The sequence below is a fragment of the Natator depressus genome, chromosome 3 (assembly GCF_965152275.1).
Source record: "Natator depressus isolate rNatDep1 chromosome 3, rNatDep2.hap1, whole genome shotgun sequence".
NCBI classification, from domain to species: domain Eukaryota; kingdom Metazoa; phylum Chordata; order Testudines; family Cheloniidae; genus Natator; species Natator depressus.
The window spans coordinates 108,891,061-108,911,751 of NC_134236.1; the positions used below are offsets into that span (position 1 = coordinate 108,891,061).

Below are 20,691 nucleotides of genomic sequence, written 5' to 3' on the forward strand. Positions count from 1 at the left end.
AACACCACAAAGTGTGTTTGTCTTCACTGCAATATAAAACTCACAGCACCAAATCTCAGAGCCAGGGTCAATTGACTCAAGCTGTAGGGCTAAAAGGGTATCTTTACAGTTCGATGAAAGTCTGGGCTCAGACTCAGGCGTGAGCCCAACCTCCACCCCTTCCATCTACACAAGAATCTCTCAGACTCAGGCTCAGACCTAGGATTCTAGGACCTTGCAGGGACAGAGGATCCAACCCCAAGTCATGCCAAGACCCAAGGTTCAAGCCCTGTTGCTTTGCAATGTAGATTCAGTCCCCTCAACTTGGGTCGTGGGAGTCTGCCAAAAGTATCCCAAAATCCCATAGACCAACTTCCTTTGTCCTCTCTGTCCCAAGATTCTCCGATTGACTCAAGTGAAAATGGAAGCCACCCATCCCCAGCAGTTCAGTGAGTCAGTCCTTCCATTATCTTCTGACCACCTACCTGCAAACTCACCGTCAGAGAGCCTTTTGTGATTGCAATGGAGACTGACCAAAACAAGCCTTTTGCAAAGTGTGCTGCTTCTTGGTCACAGGAGCACAACCAGATTTTGGTGAATCTTTGGTTCGAGGCCAACAAGGCCAGTGGACTTTAGTAAGAGTACCAGGAATGACCACACATACCAGCAAATAGCCAAGAAATTTGCAGCATTACAAATTGACCTGTCCAGTGACCAGTGCAGACAGTGGGTTCAGCGACTCAGGAGTGAGTACCAGAAGACCAGGGACCAAGGATTAGAACTGCACCTTGGGCAACAAACTGATATTGTGCCCGTTTTATGAGGAGTTTCACAGAGCCAACCGTGGTGCATGATGACCTAGTCAGCCTGGATGGTGCCATGCTGACCCTAATATCCAGCAGGAAGACTAATGGGAGCCAGCAGAAGACACTGAGTGAGGACCATGAAGTCACTCTGTTGCTGAAACCAGTCCCAGAGCACACTTTAGAACAGGATCAGCACCAAATACTGGGTCCACACTCAGAGGTGCTATTTGATGCACCCCCTGAGGACCATCCTGCTGCTGAGCCTGAAGCAGACATGGAAGGGACGGAAACTGCCCCTGAGCCCGGTAAGTTTCTGGCTCCACATTAATGTTTATTGATACAATAATGGGAGGGATTTCCACTCTATGAACCAATGCAAAAGTTATGAGAAGCCTTGGCTAGCAGTGTGTATCTGCTAATGGCGGATTGTATCCCAATGCCTTAGCATCCCTCCTCCCCTTCACCTGCACCACCTGGAGTTCAAAATGGTGACCAGGAAAAGCAAATGGTGAAGGACACCCTTAAAAAGTACTTTTACTGAAAAGGCACACATTTTTGCAAGGGCCATTCCTATTTCTTAAAAATAATAACATGACATTACCATGCCTTGAAGACTGCCACTCTGTAAGCACTTAACAGACTCTGGAGTCATGTGGAAACAATGAATTCTGTGTGGGTTTGGGGAAGTGTTTTCCATTTCCAAATCTTGTCCATTTCAGCTACAGTAGTCCATCCACTCCAGAAGTGATCAAATCATTTGTCCCAAGTACAACTGCAGTTTGAATTTCTGTCCAGTAATGTGCATAGGGTGGGGAGGAGGAAGACTGTGGAGTTCTGTATGTTTGCATGCCGCCATTACAGGGTAAGCCATATGGAAACTAACACAACATCCTTTTGATTCCCTCATGAATTCTGACCTGATCCAATCCCAGGTGCTGATAGCTGCAAACTTTCCCTGAAGCAGGAACTCCAGATAGCTAATCACTTTGCAGGGAATGGCATATTTGCCAGGGACACTTCAGAAGCTGACCAGCCCATTCCACTCATAAATGGGCTGTTCAGTCACTATACATTTGAAAACTTTGAATAAACCGCAGGTTTCCCACCGGCAGCTTGGAATAACGACTTCCTTTGCAATCAGGCACCACAAGAACAGTTATGTCTTCCAAAATGTGAAAGGCCTGAAATGATAGAAAAAGCTTTTATAGTAGGCCACTGACCGCCACCCCCCACCCCCAGAAAAAAAAATTATCAATTTTTGGAAAACAAAAACAGTTTAGAATTTTTAACTTACTATTGTCTCTGTGTAATCCATGCCTGCTTGGAATGGCAGTCTGTCCCCCTCTAGTGGCAGCTAGACCAGCTAGAGATTGATGAGTCTGCTACAGCCTTGACTAAGTAGAGGCTCATGCATTAAGCTCCAGAGGTCCCAAGTTTGATCCCGGCCACCCCTGACTCGGGTCTGTTGGCGTTACATCTTGCAGCACTTTAACTGTGAATAACCAGGCTCTCTCCAGGGAGAGTCTGTGGACTGAAGCATCCCTTTCACATACTTTCATACTGAAGTTCAGTTGTGAAATGAAACATTTTATGTCCTTGAAATTCCACAAGAATTAATTCTGTACTCCTCCACTGAACTCTTTGAAACAATAACCCTCTGTGTCTTGTCCTATTGCAGGACCCTTGACCTCTACTGGCTGCTGTACCTCCACAGCTCGACCTCAGGCTGGCCCAACATATCTTCATGGACTGTTCCAAAAGGAAGCATTTCTGGGACGAACTTACGGTTGAACTTCTTGATGGGGCCAATAAGCAGGTCCAGTACTGGAAACAGAGGGACTTATGACTACAGAAAACACATGCCAAGAGACAGGAGAAAAGGCTGAGGCTCACCGCACAGCTTGAGGACAGGGTTTCAGTGCTGGAGCAGGCACTTGCTGTGCAGTTCCTAGAACAGGAAGAGAAGCTAATGGAGGAGGAGGGAGCACAGTGGAGAGGGTAAACAGCTTGGAAGACTCCCAGCAGTAGGGGGTTTCTGTCACGTTTGCACTTTTTCAAGCACTTTTTTTGTTTGTTTTGGAAATGTTCTTTTATAACTGGGTGCTTGGGTGTTGTAAGGGCAGCTGGCCTGCCTGGCAATGGGTGACTGTTGTATTGTATTAACACATGTTTACAAATAAAGATTTTTATGTCATCAAGAAAGTTTATTGCTACCACTGCATCTCATCATACAATCACGTGTTTAGCTTTATTATTTCAAATACTGATCAGGAACAATTAGGAATTAGTAAGCAAACACTATTCCTCTGTACAGTTAGGTATAGCAATCCACTCTTCAATTACTTCCTTATATAAATCCATACTCTGAATCAACCTCTCCCCCATTTCATAAGTTGTCATGTCATTCATAACTACATTGCACGGCAGCCAACTCCCCTTTTCTCTGAACCCTCCCTAAATCAATTAGCCCCATTGAAAGCCCTGGCATCATGAACTTTCCAGTGCAACTCACATTGACATTCATAAATTGATCTCTACGGTTCACAATGTGCATAACAATGGAGTAGTCCTCTTTGCAGTTTATGTACTCGTGCTTCTTGAAAACGGCAAACTATGGACACACAAGTCCCACCAATGGCCCTGGCGCAGTTTGAAAACCCCATTCACTCAAAGCCAGCAATTACCTCAGGAATATCTTTATATGCCCGCCACCTTGGAGTAAACCAAACCCTTGACTGCCACCAAACTGCCACCAAACCTCTACCACCACTGTACACACTGTCATCTTTCCAACACCAAACTGCTTGACCACGGACCAGTAGCAGTCTGGGGTAGCCAGCTTCCAGACAGCAACCTGCTTCTGAACTGGCAAAGGTGCTCTCATGCCTTTATGCTGAAAGGTTGGGGCAAGCTGCTCACAGAGCTCCAGAAATGTAGCTTCTTCATGCAAAAGTTCTGAACCCACTGCTGGTCATCCCAAGTCCCTGTGACAATGTGATCCCACCAGTCTGTGCTTGTGGCCCAGCACCAGAGGCACCAGTCTTCATAGGGGGCTTCAGTGGCTATACGGAGTGTAACAAGCAGCACCAGCTAGTGCGAGTCTGCCATGCCAGGTTGCTCTTCCTCCTCCTCCTGCTCCATCCGAAGCTCTGTCACACACCTTTGGTGGGTCAGAAAACGTTGCCAAAATGTCCACCAGTGCCTCATGGAAGCTCTGCCTGTTTCCTGACACAGGAGTGAAAGTATAAGCAAGAGAACTTCTTGAAAAGGGGTCTCCTCCATGTTGCTTGGCAGACTGTTCAAACTTCCTGTAAGGTGCAGGGTGGGCAGTAAAGCTTTCCCACAGTGCACCACGGACAAAGGGCTAGAGTGGCCACATTTGGGATGATCACTAGGGAGTCTGGGATATGGTTGGTTTGACTCAGGTCTGCATTCTGCAGTGTAGAGTCCCAGATTCAAGCCCAGGTTAGAAAATTCTGAATGTGCAGATGCTCAGCCCCTGGATTCCCTAACACGGGTCAGCTGACCTGAATTCCACTAACCCTGGGGTTCCATTGCAGTGCACACTTACCCAAAATCACAGTGTACAAGCTCAGGTTCAAGCTGGAGACAGGGCTCTGAGACCTGCCCACTTCATTGGGTTTCAGAGCCCAAGCTCCTGCCTGAGTGTCTACATTGTACTATTTAGCCCCATAGCCTGAGCCCTGTGAGCCTGAGTCAACTGACCTGGGCCACCCACAACAGTGCCATGGATGTTTTATTGCAGCGTACTCATACCTGAAGGCATAGGTGCTGGAACTCAGGGTGCTGCTGCACTCCCTGGCTTGAAGTGGTTTCCGTTATATGCAAGGTTTACAGTTTGGTTCAATGGCTCTCAGCACCCCCATACTATACAGATTGTTCCGGCACCAAAAATCTAAAGGGTGAGAAAACAAAGGGTGTTAGAGAGTTCAACTCAAGTGTAGTGCTGCTGGAATAGTTCAGAATAATACTAATTAGAGAAGTAGTGGCAGTCACCTCAGCCAGCTGGTGACCCTAACTTGCGTATGATTTGGAATCTCTATTCATATTACCCCAATAACGCTGTTTCGCTTTATGCAGCAATTCCACAAACTTTTCTGCTTCAGGATCTGCATTTTCAAGGAAACATAGGATGGTGTAGCAATTGGAGCTGATGCAGAAATGGATGCTGCTTTCATAGCAGGGGTAGGACTGGGCATCTGAGGAGCATATCTAGGAGTTAATCCAAACCCCACTCAAGTCAATGGGCTTTTTTCTTTTGCCTTCAATGAGCTGTGGATCAGGCTCATAGAGAGTGAGGGATCAGCAAGAAAATAAAGAAGGCTGGAATACAGAGCAGGCAAGGGAGGGTGGGACAAGTGAAGGGGGAAATGAAAGAGAGAGAAACAGAAAGTGAAGGGGCAAAGAGAGAATGGAATGAGTGGAAGCACTGAGTGAAACCAGCAAGGTAAAGGGCCCTGACTAAGGAAAGGACTTGAGCATGTATTTAAGTGACTTCCTGAATCAGGGCAAATGTGCTTCAAGTTAGGCATGTATTCAAGTACTTTCTGAACTGGGGTCCTAGTTTCTTCATCCCCTCTTCTCCTGTACTTAAAGCTGAGCATGTGCTTAAGCAGCCTTCCTGAATAAGGATGCTTAATTTCAGTGTCTTAACTATTTTTCTGAAGTAGGCAAATGTACAAATACCTTTATGCAAAAATGGCTTAAAAACAGATCCATTTTCATGACTGGAAATAAATAAGAAATAATAATAATTTGCATTTTCAGAACAAACATTTCTGAAAATTGTTTATTTCATGGAGACATGCATGACAGATGGCATGAGCAGTGGTAAGGCATTCAAAACAGTACAAAATTTCTGTGTGTTCTATCAGTTACTTCCATTCTCTGTTCCATCCATTAAACACTGAGGGTTTTTTCCCCCCTTCATAAACTCGACTTGGTCTTTTAAAACAAATAGTGCTTTTGTTATGCATTGCAGACTGAAAATTCTGGTAATACATAAAAAACATTCTCAAATCTCCCAAGTTGATGCCAGTGGAATGACATTGCTTGAATTATTTGCCTCCATCATCATTCAACATACAGTGCACATTTCTCATTGCTCAGGGAGAGACCATTAAATAGTACTAACCATTTAAAAACTATTAATCTGTATAGTACAGTTGGCACAAGTAATACCTTATTATTAATAAATTAAATCCACTATAAATATCCTAAATATCCAGTCAGGTTAGTAATGGAAGGCTAGAACCATCAACATGAGTTATGCCACTTGATGGAATATATTTTATATTGATATACATTAACCAGATTTTTACTGTGATGTACTATTATTTATAATTGTGATAAATTGATATTTATAACATATAAAATAGCTACACCATTCATAAAAGTTCTTTAGAATGGTTTATAGCCACTGGGATCAATAATTACCCTTTCTTTCTTGAGTTACAGCGGCTTTTTATATGTCCCAGTTCATCCAAGCAATTAATCCTTGACCACTATGAAGTTTAACTATATTCCTGCTTTTGAACTTTATGAGCCTTAAGTTAAAAAAATGTATAAAGGTCTAACTAGAAAACATTTGGAAAAGTAGGAGACAGGATGTTAAATGGGTTTTCTAGATTCTAAGTCAATCATCATTATTACTGTTCTCTCTGAGTCAGAGCTCTGTTAGAGCTGACTGTCGGGGTTCATTTATTGGTCTGTTGGGACAGTCTGATATTAGAGAAAGACTTCAGTCTGCTGGAAAAATCAGAGGAGACTCAGATGTGAACAGGAGAGTTTTAATGGATCTTTAAAATCATCTTTTTAAAGGAAATGTGTCTCTTGGTGAGTCAGCGTTCACAATCATGGCAGTTAGGATAACAAACTGGCCTGCATTAATCAGTAGTCATATTTAGAGGGCCTTGTACTCTTCTCCCCCAATTCCTTGCATCTGTATGTGTTTTGTGTGTGTGTATGTGCATGAATGTGCACTAACTAACCCATGCTAAATTTTAGGATTCAGCTAAATCCTTCAACCTGCATCTGCTCCTACTGAAAATGATTTTTCTAGGTGACCACCATCACTGTGGAATCTAGCTGTGTCTCAGAAAGTTAATACATTGGTCCCCACAACAGGGAAACATAATTATCACAATTTTATGGATAGGAAACTGAGGCAAAGAGAAGTTGAGGGCCAGATCTTGACCTAGCATTTTGCAGTCATGCAAGGACATAAGCGGGGAGCAAACTTCCCGACTCCTCTGTGCGACCTCCCCTATACCATGGCTACAGTCACTGCATGCCTGCTCACTTCCAACACACAATTGGCTAGAGTATGTATGGAGAGTGGCAGGGAATGGGCCGAGCCTTGACTCCACCATCCATGTGCCATCCAGTGCAGCTGAGGTGGCATGGAGCATGAAGATTAATAATCTGTCACTGTCAGAGCCAGTAGCAGATAGCTGACCTTCAGGGGCAGGAAGGGAAGTGTACCTTTCTGAGACATATAATTCCTGCTCTTCTTGTGTGCTGCCCCTTACATAGGGGGAGAAGACATTACTCAATCTAGTGCTATGGGCCTGATCCAAAACCCACTGAATTACAAGGCACGACTTCCACTGACTTCAGCGGGCTTTGGATCATTCCCCTAATAACTTGCTAGTGTCACGCAGTAAGTGTGTGGCAGAGCCAAGCATAAAAACTCAATCTCACAAGTCCCAGGCCAGTATCTTACTCACAAGTCTACATTTCTGCTCAAATCAATGGTAAATCTCACTGAATTCGAAGGAAACATAACTGGGTCTCTTCTGCATGATTTTCTGATAGACTGGCAATACACAAACCAGTGCACATAAATCAGCTTAGCTGATAGCTTAGATGCATACAGGCGATTGTTTATAGTTCACATGTGTTTTGTTATATACACAGCCTGAAAGAGCCTTTGTGGTAGCAGGGATCCTAAATGCAATAACAAAACTTGTAGAGAAAAGGGAGGCTATATGGAACTAAGTAATTGTAGCTCAGTGTTATAACAACAACAAGAAGTAATGGCTGTTACTTAAAGTTGGCCTATTATTGCTTTTTCCAACATTCAGTTATAATAATCAGACTAAAAGTGAAGTTAGGTGTTTTATTTTGTTCTGGGTTTTTAGTTTATTTGTTTGTTTTAATTTTCATGGATCAGTTGCATAATATTATTTGAAATTCCACAAAGGAAACCCTAAGTAGAACTAATGTTAAAATGCAATATTTTTTAAATTTAAGAACATTATTAATCTCTGTTTCCTTTTATTTTGGGGGCTCCTGGATTTAGACAAATCTGATTTTGGGGTGCAGTATTTACCTTCTCCTCCACAGAATAAACAGCTCAAATGAGAGGGTGTGCTTCTCTTACAGTCTTTTAAGCAAATGGATTTCATTGGTTAAATTGCATGGTCATACATTCTCCTGTAAATTACTGAGATTTCTGTATTATGCTTGGGATGCAGTTATTACTGGGGCAGGGAGGGAGACAGTGGAGAATGGGGGGGCTGTTTCACAGCTTTATTTCCATTCTTTTCATTTGTTAAATTAGAATGGGCATAAATTGGTCTATACCCCAATCTCCCTCATAAGGATTGCTCCAACTCAGCAAAGTGGAATCTCCACAAGTTTCAGCTCACAGAGTTTTCCAGCAAATCTTCCATTATATGGGTGGGGGTGAGTGGTGAGGCAGTGGGGGATGAGTCAATGGATTTACTCCTGATTTACATCTTTGTAACTGACAGCAAAATCTAGACTCCTATGAGTTATTCTTGAGACATAATGAAATTCTGTTTGCAGATTATAGAGGAAGAGGAACTGATTTAGTGAGTTAGCCAGCAGATGCTGTATTTGACCAACTAGTGAAAAAATACCTGAAGAAGAACATGGCTAAAACCTAGTTGAGCTTCACCGTCTCTGTAAAAAAAAAAAAAAAAAAAGACATTTAGTCAAGATGAACGAGAGGAATGGATATGGTGGATTATCTAAATAGGCAGAGATTCTGGTTTCAGTACTGTTGAACAACCATAATGAAGCATATTTTACTGTAGTCTTGTCTAGGTCTTGCTGAGGAAGAGGAGAACGTGCTAGATATCAGTTCCATTGGTCTCATCTTGAGTCTTATTTGGGCAAGATGTCAACTGACAGGGACCCAAGTCTTTGATTATATTGTCTAATGCAAAGTCAGTGGCCAATATGGTTAATATTATCGATGTCTTGATCACAAATTAGGCCCTCACTGTGCATGTATTATTGAGAACTGGTTAAAACTCATGGAAGAGGAAGTGTGTGAACTCCTTTTGTCTCTGTGGGACCACAGGGGACATTTCTTCTATGCTCCAGAGAAGGGTGGAGATTGACAGACCCTCAAGGGAGGACTATGATTTGAGGAAAAGATTGGGTGAAAGTTTTTGACCGTCTATCGGACTTTTTTTTTTTTGCTTGCACTTTCATTTAACCCCCAAAAGGGGCAGGAGTATTGCTTTACTAGCAGACTAAACTACCCAACCAACGAGACAGAACTCATTTGTATGACAGAAAGGTACACCTCTGTTATAGTCCCTCACTCCAAAACAAATTTCAGCTGCATGTATCCATATTGTGGATAAATGCTGGGATGGAGCTTAAAATGGATTTTCCTATACAGTTGCCCACTAGACCAGAGTAGCTGGTGGAAATCACAGAGTTTGCATCTAGAGTGTGTTGAAGTCATTAAGCCCTGGTCTACACTAGGACTTTAGGTCGAATTTAGCAGCATTAAATCGATGTAAACCTGCACCCGTCCACACGATGAAGCCCTTTATTTCGACTTAAAGGGCTCTTAAAATCGATTTCCTTACTCCACCCCTGACAAGCGGATTAGTGCTTAAATCGGCCTTGCCGGGTCGAATTTGGGGTACTGTGGACACAATTCGACGGTATTGGCCTCTGGGAGCTATCCCAGAGTGCTCCATTTTGACCGCTCTGGACAGCACTCTCAACTCAGATGCACTGGCCAGGTAGACAGGAAAAGAACCGCGAACTTTTGAATCTCATTTCCTGTTTGGCCAGCGTGGCAAGCTGCAGGTGACCATGCAGAGCTCATCAGCAGAGGTGACCATGATGGAGTCTCAGAATCGCAAAAGAGCTCCAGCATGGACCGAACGGGAGGTACGGGATCTGATCGCTGTATGGGGAGAGGAATCCGTGCTATCAGAACTCCGTTCCAGTTTTCGAAATGCCAAAACCTTTGTCAAGATCTCCCAGGGCATGAAGGACAGAGGCCATAACAGGGACCCGAAGCAGTGCCGCGTTAAACTGAAGGAGCTGAGGCAAGCCTACCAGAAAACCAGAGAGGCGAACGGCCGCTCCGGGTCAGAGCCCCAAACATGCCGCTTCTATGATGAGCTGCATGCCATTTTAGGGGGTTCAGCCACCACTACCCCAGCCGTGTTGTTTGACTCCTTCAATGGAGATGGAGGCAATACGGAAGCAGGTTTTGGGGACGAAGAAGATGATGATGAGGAGGAGGTTGTAGATAGCTCACAGCAAGCAAGCGGAGAAACCGGTTTTCCCGACAGCCAGGAACTGTTTCTCACCCTGGACCTGGAGCCAGTACCCCCTGAACCCACCCAAGGCTGCCTCCTGGACCCAGCAGGCGGAGAAGGGACCTCCGGTGAGTGTACCTTTTAAAATACTATACATGGTTTAAAAGCAAGCATGTGAAAGGATTACTCTGCCCTGGCATTCGCGGCTCTCCTGGATATACTCCCAAAGCCTTTGCAAAAGGTTTCTGGGGAGGACAGACTTATTGCGTCCTTCATGGTAGGACACTATACCACTCCAGGCCAGTAACACGTACTCGGGAATCATTGTACAACAAAGCATTGCAGTGTATGTTTGCTGGCGTTCAAGCAACATCCGTTCATGTGTTATCCTCAGGAGAGTGAGATATAATCCATGGTCACCTGGTTGAAATAGGGTGCTTTTCTTCAGGGGACACTCAGAGGAGCCCATTCCTGCTGGGCTGTTTGCCTGCGGCTGAACAGAAATGTTCCCCGCTGTTAGCCACAGGGAGGGGGGAGGGTTGAGGGGGTAGCCACGCGGTGGGGGGAGGCAAAATGCGACCTTGTAACGAAAGCACATGTGCTATGTATGTAATGTTAACAGCAAGGTTTACCCTGAAAGACTGTAGCCAGTGTTTTATAAAATGTGTCTTTTTAAATACCGCTGTCCCTTTTCTTTTCTCCACCAGCTGCATGTGTTTCAATGATCACAGGATCTTCTCCTTCCCAGAGGCTAGTGAAGATTAGAAAGAAAAAAAAACGCACTCGAGATGAAATGTTCTCCGAGCTCATGCTGTCCTCCCACACTGACAGAGCACAGACGAATGCGTGGAGGCAAATAATGTCAGACTGCAGGAAAGCACAAAATGACCAGGAGGAGAGGTGGCGGGCTGAAGAGAGTAAGTGGCGGGCTGAAGAGAGTAAGTGGCGGGCTGAAGAGAGGGCTGAAGCTCGAATGTGGCGACAGCGTGATGAGAGGAGGCAGGATTCAATGCTGAGGCTGCTGGAGGACCAAACCAGTATGCTCCAGTGTATGGTTGAGCTGCAGCAAAGGCAGCTGGAGCACAGACTGCCACTACAGCCCCTGTGTAACCAACCGCCCTCCTCCCCAAGTTCCATAGCCTCCACACCCAGACGCCCAAGAACGCGGTGGGGTGGCCACCGGCCAACCAGCCACTCCACCACAGAGGATTGCCCCAAAAAAAGAAGGCTGTCATTCAATAAATTTTAAAGTTGTAAACTTTTAAAGTGCTGTGTGGCATTTTCCTTCCCTCCTCCACCACCCCTCCTGGGCTACCTTGGTAGTCATCCCCCTATTTGTGTGATGAATGAATAAAGAATGCATGAATGTGAAGCAACAATGACTTTATTGCCTCTGCAAGAGGTGATCAAAGGGAGGAGGGGAGGGTGGTTAGCTTACAAGGAAGTAGAGTGAACCAAGGGGCGGGGGGTTTCATCAAGGAGAAACAAACAGAACTTTCACACCGTAGCCTGGCCAGTCATGAAACTGGTTTTCAAAGCCTCTCTGATGCGTACCGCACCCTCCTGTGCTCTTCTAACCGCCCTGGTGTCTGGCTGCGCATAACCAGCAGCCAGGCGATTTGCCTCAACCTCCCACCCCGCCATAAACGTCTCCCCCTTACTCTCACAGATATTGTGGAGCACACAGCAAGCAGTAATAACAGTGGGAATATTGGTTTCGCTGAGGTCTAACCGAGTCAGTAAACTGCGCCAGCGCGCCTTTAAACGTCCAAATGCACATTCTACCACCATTCTGCACTTGCTCAGCCTGTAGTTGAACAGCTCCTGACTGCTGTCCAGGCTGCCTGTGTACGGCTTCATGAGCCATGGCATTAAGGGGTAGGCTGGGTCCCCAAGGATACATATAGGCATTTCAACATCACCAACAGTTATTTTCTGGTCTGGGAATAAAGTCCCTTCCTGCAGCTTTTGAAACAGACCAGAGTTCCTGAAGATGCGAGCGTCATGTACCTTTCCCGGCCATCCCACGTTGATGTTGGTGAAACGTCCCTTGTGATCCACCAGAGCTTGCAGCACTATTGAAAAGTACCCCTTGCGGTTTATGTACTCGCCGGCTTGGTGCTCCGGTGCCAAGATAGGGATATGGGTTCCGTCTATGGCCCCACCACAGTTAGGGAATCCCATTAGGGAATTAGGGAATCCCACAGTTAGGGAATCCCTGCCAAGAGCAGGCTGGCTAACCTAGTGAGGAGGGCTTTAAACTAGGTTCACCGGGGGAAGGAGACCAAAGCCCTGAGGTAAGTGGGAAAGCGGGATACCGGGAGGAAGCACAGGCAGGAATGTCTGTGAGGGGAGGGCTCCTGCCTCATACTGGGAATGAGGGGCGATCAACAGGTTATCTCAAGTGCTTATATACAAATGCACAAAGCCTTGGAAACAAGCAGGGAGAACTGGAGGTCCTGGTGATGTCAAGGAACTATGACGTGATTGGAATAACAGAGACTTGGTGGGATAACTCACATGACTGGAGTACAGTCATGGATGGTTATAAACTGTTCAGGAAGGACAGGCAGGGCAGAAAAGGTGGGGGAGTAGCACTGTATGTAAGGGAGCAGTATGACTGCTCAGAGCTCCGGTACGAAACTGTGGAAAAACCTGAGTGTCTCTGGATTAAGTTTAGAAGTGTGTGCAACAAGAGTGATGTAGTGGTGGGAGTCTGCTATAGACCACCGGACCAGGGGGATGAGGTGGATGAGGCTTTCTTCCGGCAACTCACGGAAGCTACTAGATCGCATGCCCTGATTCTCATGGGTGACTTTAATTTTCCTGATATCTGCTGGGAGAGCAATACAGCGGTGCATAGACAATCCAGGAAGTTTTTGGAAAGCGTAGGGGACAATTTTCTGGCGCAAGTGCTAGGGGAGCCAACTAGGGGGGGCGCTTTTCTTGACCTGCTGCTCACAAACCGGGTAGAATTAGTGGGGGAAGCAAAAGTGGATGGGAATCTGGGAGGCAGTGACCATGAGTTGGTTGAGTTCAGGATCCTGACGCAGGGAAGAAAGGTAAGCAGCAGGATACGGACCCTGGACTTCAGGAAAGCAGACTTCAACTCCCTCAGGGAACGGATGGGTAGGATCCCCTGGGGGACTATCATGAAGGGGAAGGGAGTCCAGGAGAGCTGGCTGTATTTCAAGGAATCCCTGTTGAGGTTACAGGGACAAACCATCCCGATGAGTCGAAAGAATAGTAAACATGGCAAGCGACCAGCTTGGCTTAATGGTGAAATCCTAGCGGATCTTAAACATAAAAAAGAAGCTTACAAGAAGTGGAAGGTTGGACATATGACCAGGGAAGAGTATAAAAATATTGCTCGGGCATGTAGGAAAGTTATAAGGAGGGCCAAATCGCACCTGGAGCTGCAGCTAGCAAGAGATGTCAAGAGTAACAAGAAGGGTTTCTTCAGGTATGTTGGCAACAAGAAGAAAGCCAAGGAAAGTGTGGGCCCCTTACTGAATGAGGGAGGCAACCTAGTGACAGAGGATGTGGAAAAAGCTAATGTACTCAATGCTTTTTTTGCCTCTGTTTTCACTAACAAGGTCAGCTCCCAGACTGCTGCGCTGGGCATCACAGAATGGGGAAGAGATGGCCAGCCCTCTGTGGAGATAGAGGTGGTTAGGGACTATTTAGAAAAGCTGGACGTGCACAAGTCCATGGGGCCGGACGAGTTACATCTGAGAGTGCTGAAGGAATTGGCGGCTGTGATTGCAGAGCCCTTGGCCATTATCTTTGAAAACTCGTGGCGAACGGGGGAAGTCCCGGATGACTGGAAAAAGGCTAATGTAGTGCCAATCTTTAAAAAAGGGAAGAAGGAGGATCCTGGGAACTACAGGCCAGTCAGCCTCACCTCAGTCCCTGGAAAAATCATGGAGCAGGTCCTCAAAGAATCAATCCTGAAGCACTTACATGAGAGGAAAGTGATCAGGAACAGTCAGCATGGATTCACCAAGGGAAGGTCATGCCTGACTAATCTAATCGCCTTTTATGATGAGATTACTGGTTCTGTGGATGAAGGGAAAGCAGTGGATGTATTGTTTCTTGACTTTAGCAAAGCTTTTGACACGGTCTCCCACAGTATTCTTGCCAGCAAGTTAAAGAAGTATGGGCTGGATGAATGCACTATAAGGTGGGTAGAAAGCTGGCTAGATTGTCGGGCTCAACGGGTAGTGATAAATGGCTCCATGTCTAGTTGGCAGCCGGTGTCAAGTGGAGTGCCCCAGGGGTCGGTCCTGGGGCCGGTTTTGTTCAATATCTTCATAAATGATCTGGAGGATGGTGTGGATTGCACTCTCAGCAAATTTGCAGATGATACTAAACTGGGAGGAGTGGTAGATACGCTGGAGGGGAGGGATAGGATACAGAAGGACCTAGACAAATTGGAGGATTGGGCCAAAAGAAATCTGATGAGGTTCAATAAGGATAAGTGCAGGGTCCTGCACTTAGGATGGAAGAATCCAATGCACCGCTACAGACTAGGGACCGAATGGCTAGGCAGCAGTTCTGCGGAAAAGGACCTAGTGGTGACAGTGGACGAGAAGCTGGATATGAGTCAACAGTGTGCCCTTGTTGCCAAGAAGGCCAATGGCATTTTGGGATGTATAAGTAGGGGCATAGCCAGCAGATCGAGGGATGTGATCGTTCCCCTCTATTCGACACTAGTGAGGCCTCATCTGGAGTACTGTGTCCAGTTTTGGGCCCCACACTACAAGAAGGATGTGGATAAATTGGAGAGAGTCCAGCGAAGGGCAACAAAAATGATTAGGGGTCTAGAGCACATGACTTATGAGGAGAGGCTGAGGGAGCTGGGATTGTTTAGTCTGCAGAAGAGAAGAATGAGGGGGGACTTGATAGCTGCTTTCAACTACCTGAAAGGGGGTTCCAAAGAGGATGGCTCTAGACTGTTCTCAATGGTAGCAGATGACAGAACGAGGAGTAATGGTCTCAAGTTGCAATGGGGGAGGTTTAGATTGGATATTAGGAAAAACTTTTTCACTAAGAGGGTGGTGAAACACTGGAATGCGTTACCTAGGGAGGTGGTAGAATCTCCTTCCTTAGAGGTTTTTAAGGTCAGGCTTGACAAAGCCCTGGCTGGGATGATTTAACTGGGAATTGGTCCTGCTTCGAGCAGGGGGTTGGACTAGATGACCTTCTGGGGTCCCTTCCAACCCTGATATTCTATGATTCTATGATTCATTGCAGCAAAGCCATCCACTATGACCTGCACATTTCCCAAGGTCACTACCCTTGATATCAGCAGATCTTTGATTGCGTGGGCTACTTGCATCACAGCAGCCCCCACAGTAGATTTGCCCACTCCAAATTGATTCCCAACTGACCGGTAGCTGTCTGGCGTTGCAAGCTTCCACAGGGCTATCGCCACTCGTTTCTCAACTGTGAGGGCTGCTCTCATCTTGGTATTCATGCGCTTCAGGGCAGGGGAAAGCAAGTCACAAAGTTCCATGAAAGTGCCCTTACGCATGCGAAAGTTTCGCAGCCACTGGGAATCGTCCCAGACCTGCAACACTATGCGGTCCCACCAGTCTGTGCTTGTTTCCCGAGCCCAGAATCGGCGTTCCACAGCATGAACCTGCCCCATTAGCACCATTATGCATGCATTGGCAGGGCCCATGCTTTCAGAGAAATCTGTGTCCATGTCCTGATCACTCACGTGACCGCGCTGACGTCGCCTCCTCGCCCGGTAGCGCTTTGCCAGGTTCTGGTGCTGCATATACTGCTGGATAATGCGTGTGGTGTTTAATGTGCTCCTAATTGCCAAAGTGAGCTGAGCGGACTCCATGCTTGCCTTGGTATGGCGTCCGCACAGAAAAAAGGCGTGGAATGATTGTCTGCCGTTGCTCTGACGGAGGGAGGGGCGACTGACGACACGGCTTACAGGGTTGGCTTCAGGAGGCTAAAATCCACAAAGGGGGTGGCTTTACATCAAGGAGTAGTTCAGGCAGGACTTCACGGAGGGTTCCAATAAGAAATGGTGCACCTAAGTTATTGTTCTTATTGGAACAAGGAGGTTAGCCTGGCCTCTGATTGATACATGGCTAGATCTACCTCGCAGCACCTTCTCTGTGAGTGACTGCAGTGTGACCTAGAGGAATGAGTCCCCTAGACAGGGCAGGAGGCAAATGAGTACAAAACAAATCTGGTCTATTTCTTGTTTTGATCCACTCCATCTATCTTTTACATCTTTGGCTGGCAGCAGACAGTGCAGAAGGACTGCAAGCCATCCACATCTCATGGCTGCTCGGCAGAAGATGGCACAGTACGATTGCTAGCCATCGTCATCTCTTGCCTGCCCGGCAGAAGATGGTACAATACGACTGCTAGCAATCCGTATTGCCTGCCTGCTCACCATTAGACGGTTCAATACGACTGACTGCAGGACTAAAGAGAATGACCTGGTCAAGTCACCAAAAATTTAGTCCCTGCGCCCATGTCTGCCCAGGCGCTCCCAGCCGACGTGGCCAGGAGCACCTCGGACATGACAAGGACGGCTATCAGTCATACTGCACCGTCTGCTGCCAGAAGGCAATGGGTTGCTGCTACTGTGTAGCAATGCCGTACCGCGTCTGCCAGCACCCAGGAGACATACGGTGACGGTTACCTGAGCGGGCTCCATGCTTGCGGTGGTATGGCGTCCGCACAGGTAACTCAGGAAAAAAGGCGCGAAACAATTGTCTGCCCTTGCCTTCACGGAGGGAGGGAGGGAACGGGGGCCGGACAATATGTACCCAGAACCACCCGCGACAATGTTTTAGCCCAATCAGAGTGCTCCATTGTGACTGCTCTGGACAGCACTCTCAACTCAGATGCACGACTGTTTGCCGTTGCTCTGACGCAGGGAGGGGCGACTGAGGACACGGCTTACAGGGCTGACTTCACGGAGGGTTCCAATAAGAAATGGTGCACCTAAGTTATTGTTCTTATTGGAACAAGGAGGTTAGCCTGGCCTCTGATTGATACATGGCTAGATCTACCTCGCTGCACCTTCTCTGTGAGTGACTGCAGTGTGACCTAGAGGAATGATTCCCCTAGACAGGGGAGGAGGCAAATGAGTACAAACAAATCTGATCTATTTCTTGTTTTGATCCACTCCATCTATCTTTTACATCTTTGGCTGGCAGCAGACGGTGCAGAAGGACATATTGCCTGCCTGCTCACCATAAGACGGTTCAATAGGACTGACTGCCGGACTAAAAAAAATGACCTGGTCAAGTCACTAAAAATTTAGTCCCTGCGCCCATGTCTGCCCAGGCGCTCCTGATCGACCTCACACAGGCGACCAGGAGTACCTCGGACATGACGAGGACGGCTACCAGTCGTATTGTACCGTCTGCTGCCACAAGGCAATGGGTTGCTGCTACTGTGTAGCAATGCCGTGCCGCGTCTGCCAGCACCCAGGAGACATACGGTGACGGTTACCTGAGCGGGCTCCATGCTTGCGGTGGTATGGCGTCCGCACAGGTAACTCAGGAAAAAAGACGCGAAACAATTGTCTGCCCTTGCTTTCACGGAGGGAGGGAGGGAAGGGGGGGACTGACTATATGTACCCAGAACCACCCGCGACAATGTTTCAGCCCCATCAGGCATTGGGATCTCAACCCAGAATTCCAATGGGCAGCGGAGACTGCGGGAACTGTGGGATAGCTACCCACAGTGCAACGCTCCAGAAGTCGACTCTAGCCTCGGTACTGTGGAAGCACTCCGCCGAGTTAATGCACTTAATGCACTTCTGTGGGGACACACACACTCGAATATATAAAACCGATTTCTAAAAAACCGACTTCTATAAATTCGACCTTATTCCGTAGTGTAGACATACCCTAAGACTTATTGTTCTGGGTGACTTCAATGACCATGTGGATGATGATAGCTCTTCTACTGCAGGTTAGCCTAGGATCTTGTGAATCTACTTCAGGATCTTCAGCCTACAGCACAGAAAAAAAATCTCAGATTCAAGCCAGAGTGTTTGTTGAAGCATATCAGGGAGAAAATTACTGTCTTTTCTGTTTTAGTTTCCGCTAGTGTAACTCATTTGGATTCTAGAAATACTTGGAAGATTCAGGCTATGATCTGCAAGCTTAACTCCTGTTTTACTTGGCAGATAGAGTCAGACAGGAGACATTAGCTCCGTTATTGGAGGAAAACTGTCAACACTTCTGTTCAGAAGAACAAGCTACCAGCATCTCTCAAAGAAGCTCCTGATGGGCTCTTGCTGAAGAATCAACAACTTGAGAATCTCTCGGAGAATCTCCTCAGTCTCTGGAGTCTTCATATTTCTTTAAGCCCTGCCAATCTGGTTTTCACCACGGGCATGGCTGGCACAGGATAGCTCTGGTCCCTTTGTTCAATAATCTCCTTTTGGCAACTTCCAGTAATAAGCCAGAGTTGTGATTTAGTTCCAGTGTGCACTACTTTGAAATATTCCCCCAGAGCTTCTGTTCTAATGTCTAATATTCTTATACTAATATTTCTGCAAGATGTAAGTGTTGGCAGAAAGTAAGCAGGAGTCAATTGTATGACAAAAAATCACTTAGAAAGTAAAAAAAAATGAGTTTTTCCATTGCCTTTTATATAAAAGACAGATGGACTTGGGAAGAAAATGTAATTCTTCTTTCTGAAGCAAATATCTTTGAGAGGCACTTCTGTCTTTGAGGAACTGAGTCTGGAAGAGCTGCCACTGTGCAAATGGAACTCAAGAGCAGTGTAAAGTAGTTCCCCGTTTTTCTGTTATACAATTACATGGTTAAATGTTACTGTCATAAATATAAAGGGAAGGGTAAACACCTTTAAATCCCTGCTGGCCAGAGGAAAAAACCCTTTCACCTATAAAGGGTTAAGAAGCTAAGATAACCTCGCTGGCAGCTGACCAAAATGACCAATGAGGAGACAAGATACTTTCAAAGCTGGAGGGGGGGGGAAACAAAGGGTTCTCTCTGTCTGTGTTGCTTTTGCCGGGACCAGAGCAGGAATGCAGGTCAGAACTCCTGTAAAGAGTTAATAAGCAATCTAGTTAGATATGCATTAGATTCTGTTTTGTTTAAATGGCTGATAAAATAAGTTGTGCTGAATGGAATGTACATTCCTGTTTTTGTGTTTTTTTGTAACTTAAGGTTTTGCCTAGAGGGATTCTCTATGTTTTGAATCTGATAACCCTGTAAGGTATTTACCACCCCGATTTTACAGAGGTGATTCTTTTACTTTTTCTTTCATTAAAATTCTTCTTTTAAGATCCTGATTGCTTTTTCATTGTTCTTAAGATCCAAGGGTTTGGGTCTGTGTTCACCTTTGCAAATTGGTGAAGATTTTTATCAAGCCTTACCCAGGAATGTAAGGGGGCATTTTGGGGGGAAAGACGTTTCCAAGTGGGCTCTTTCCCTGTTATATTTGTTAAACGCTTGGTGGTGGCAGCAATAAAGTCCAGGGACAAAAGGTAAAATAGTTTGTACCTTGGGGAAGTTTTAACCTAAGCTAGTAAAAATAAGTTTAGGGGGTTTTTCATGGACGTCCCCACATCTGTACCCCTAGAGTTCAGAGTGGGGAAGGAACCTTGACAGTTACACTACATTTTCACTACATATAGGGCCAGATTTTCAAAAGAGCTCAGTACTGAGAAGTTTCCATTGTGATACTTATGGTCTGATTTTCAGAGAATCTCAGTACCCAAGCTGCTGAGCTTCTTTGTTTATAGATGGTGAGCCCTTCTGAAAATTCTGGTGCATTGTTCTGTAGCGTAACAGAGCCTTTGATATGCTTTTATCTGAGCTATTTAAACATTGACACATGTTTAAGGATTGCTTCCTCTGTTGCTGTTTTTCCACAGATTCAGGTAAACAGTATTTACACGTAGTGGGAGAGGGTATATGGTAAGCATGGAGCGGGGGGGAGGACGGGTATTAATTTAATATTATTTAATTATAGGCCCCACTCTTCCCACTGTGCCCTGAGAGGATTGTTGGAGATAAGGCAAGGGAGTACAAAAATGGGCAGCACTACTTTAATGGTACCATCCCCATACAAAAGGTAAAATATACTGTCGTTGAGTATGCAGTCACCAACAGGAAGATGCCTCTCTAGTACACTGTGCCTGTAAGGTAGGGGGACAGTGCTGCTAATGTGTCTCAAAGTAGAAATGTAGGCAGGGACACAACCCAGTCCACAGAAGGGATACATTCTGACAACCATCTAGTAAAATGCTAAGGCTGGGACAGGGATCTGGGACAGGGTTAGCGTGGACTACAAGAGCCTAGAACAGGACAGTTTTTATGTCAGTGAAA

At 46.0% G+C, this 20,691-nt stretch overlaps 1 protein-coding gene and 1 long non-coding RNA gene across 5 annotated transcripts in view; one reads left to right on the plus strand and one right to left on the minus strand.

Moving 5' to 3' along the window:
* Positions 1-3,133: 3,133 nt before the first annotated feature.
* LOC141984949 (uncharacterized) overlaps positions 3,134-20,691 on the minus strand; it is a 31,641-nt gene continuing 14,083 nt past the window's right edge. For 3 of the 4 annotated variants that reach the window (XR_012638843.1, XR_012638841.1, XR_012638842.1), the window contains exons 2-3: positions 4,563-4,701; positions 3,134-4,010 (exon numbers count right to left, since the gene is read on the minus strand). This is a non-coding gene — a long non-coding RNA (uncharacterized LOC141984949). Of the gene's footprint in view, positions 4,011-4,562; positions 4,702-8,692; positions 8,736-20,691 lie in introns of all 4 variants that reach the window. The other variant, XR_012638840.1, reaches the window with a different exon arrangement.
* LOC141983852 (uncharacterized) lies at positions 9,790-11,594 on the plus strand. The gene is made up of 2 exons (XM_074946840.1): positions 9,790-10,473; positions 11,053-11,594. Exons 1-2 carry the CDS (start codon positions 9,891-9,893, stop codon positions 11,592-11,594), a joined length of 1,125 nt encoding a protein of 374 aa, XP_074802941.1. The 5' UTR covers positions 9,790-9,890.

Excerpts from the sequence above, each read along its gene's own strand:
- LOC141983852 (XM_074946840.1), top strand. The coding sequence starts at position 9,891 with ATGCAGAGCTCATCAGCAGAGGTGACCATGATGGAGTCTCAGAATCGC. Across the intron at positions 10,474-11,052 it reads AGGCGGAGAAGGGACCTCCG|CTGCATGTGTTTCAATGATC; the intron begins GTGAGTGTACCT and ends TTTCTCCACCAG.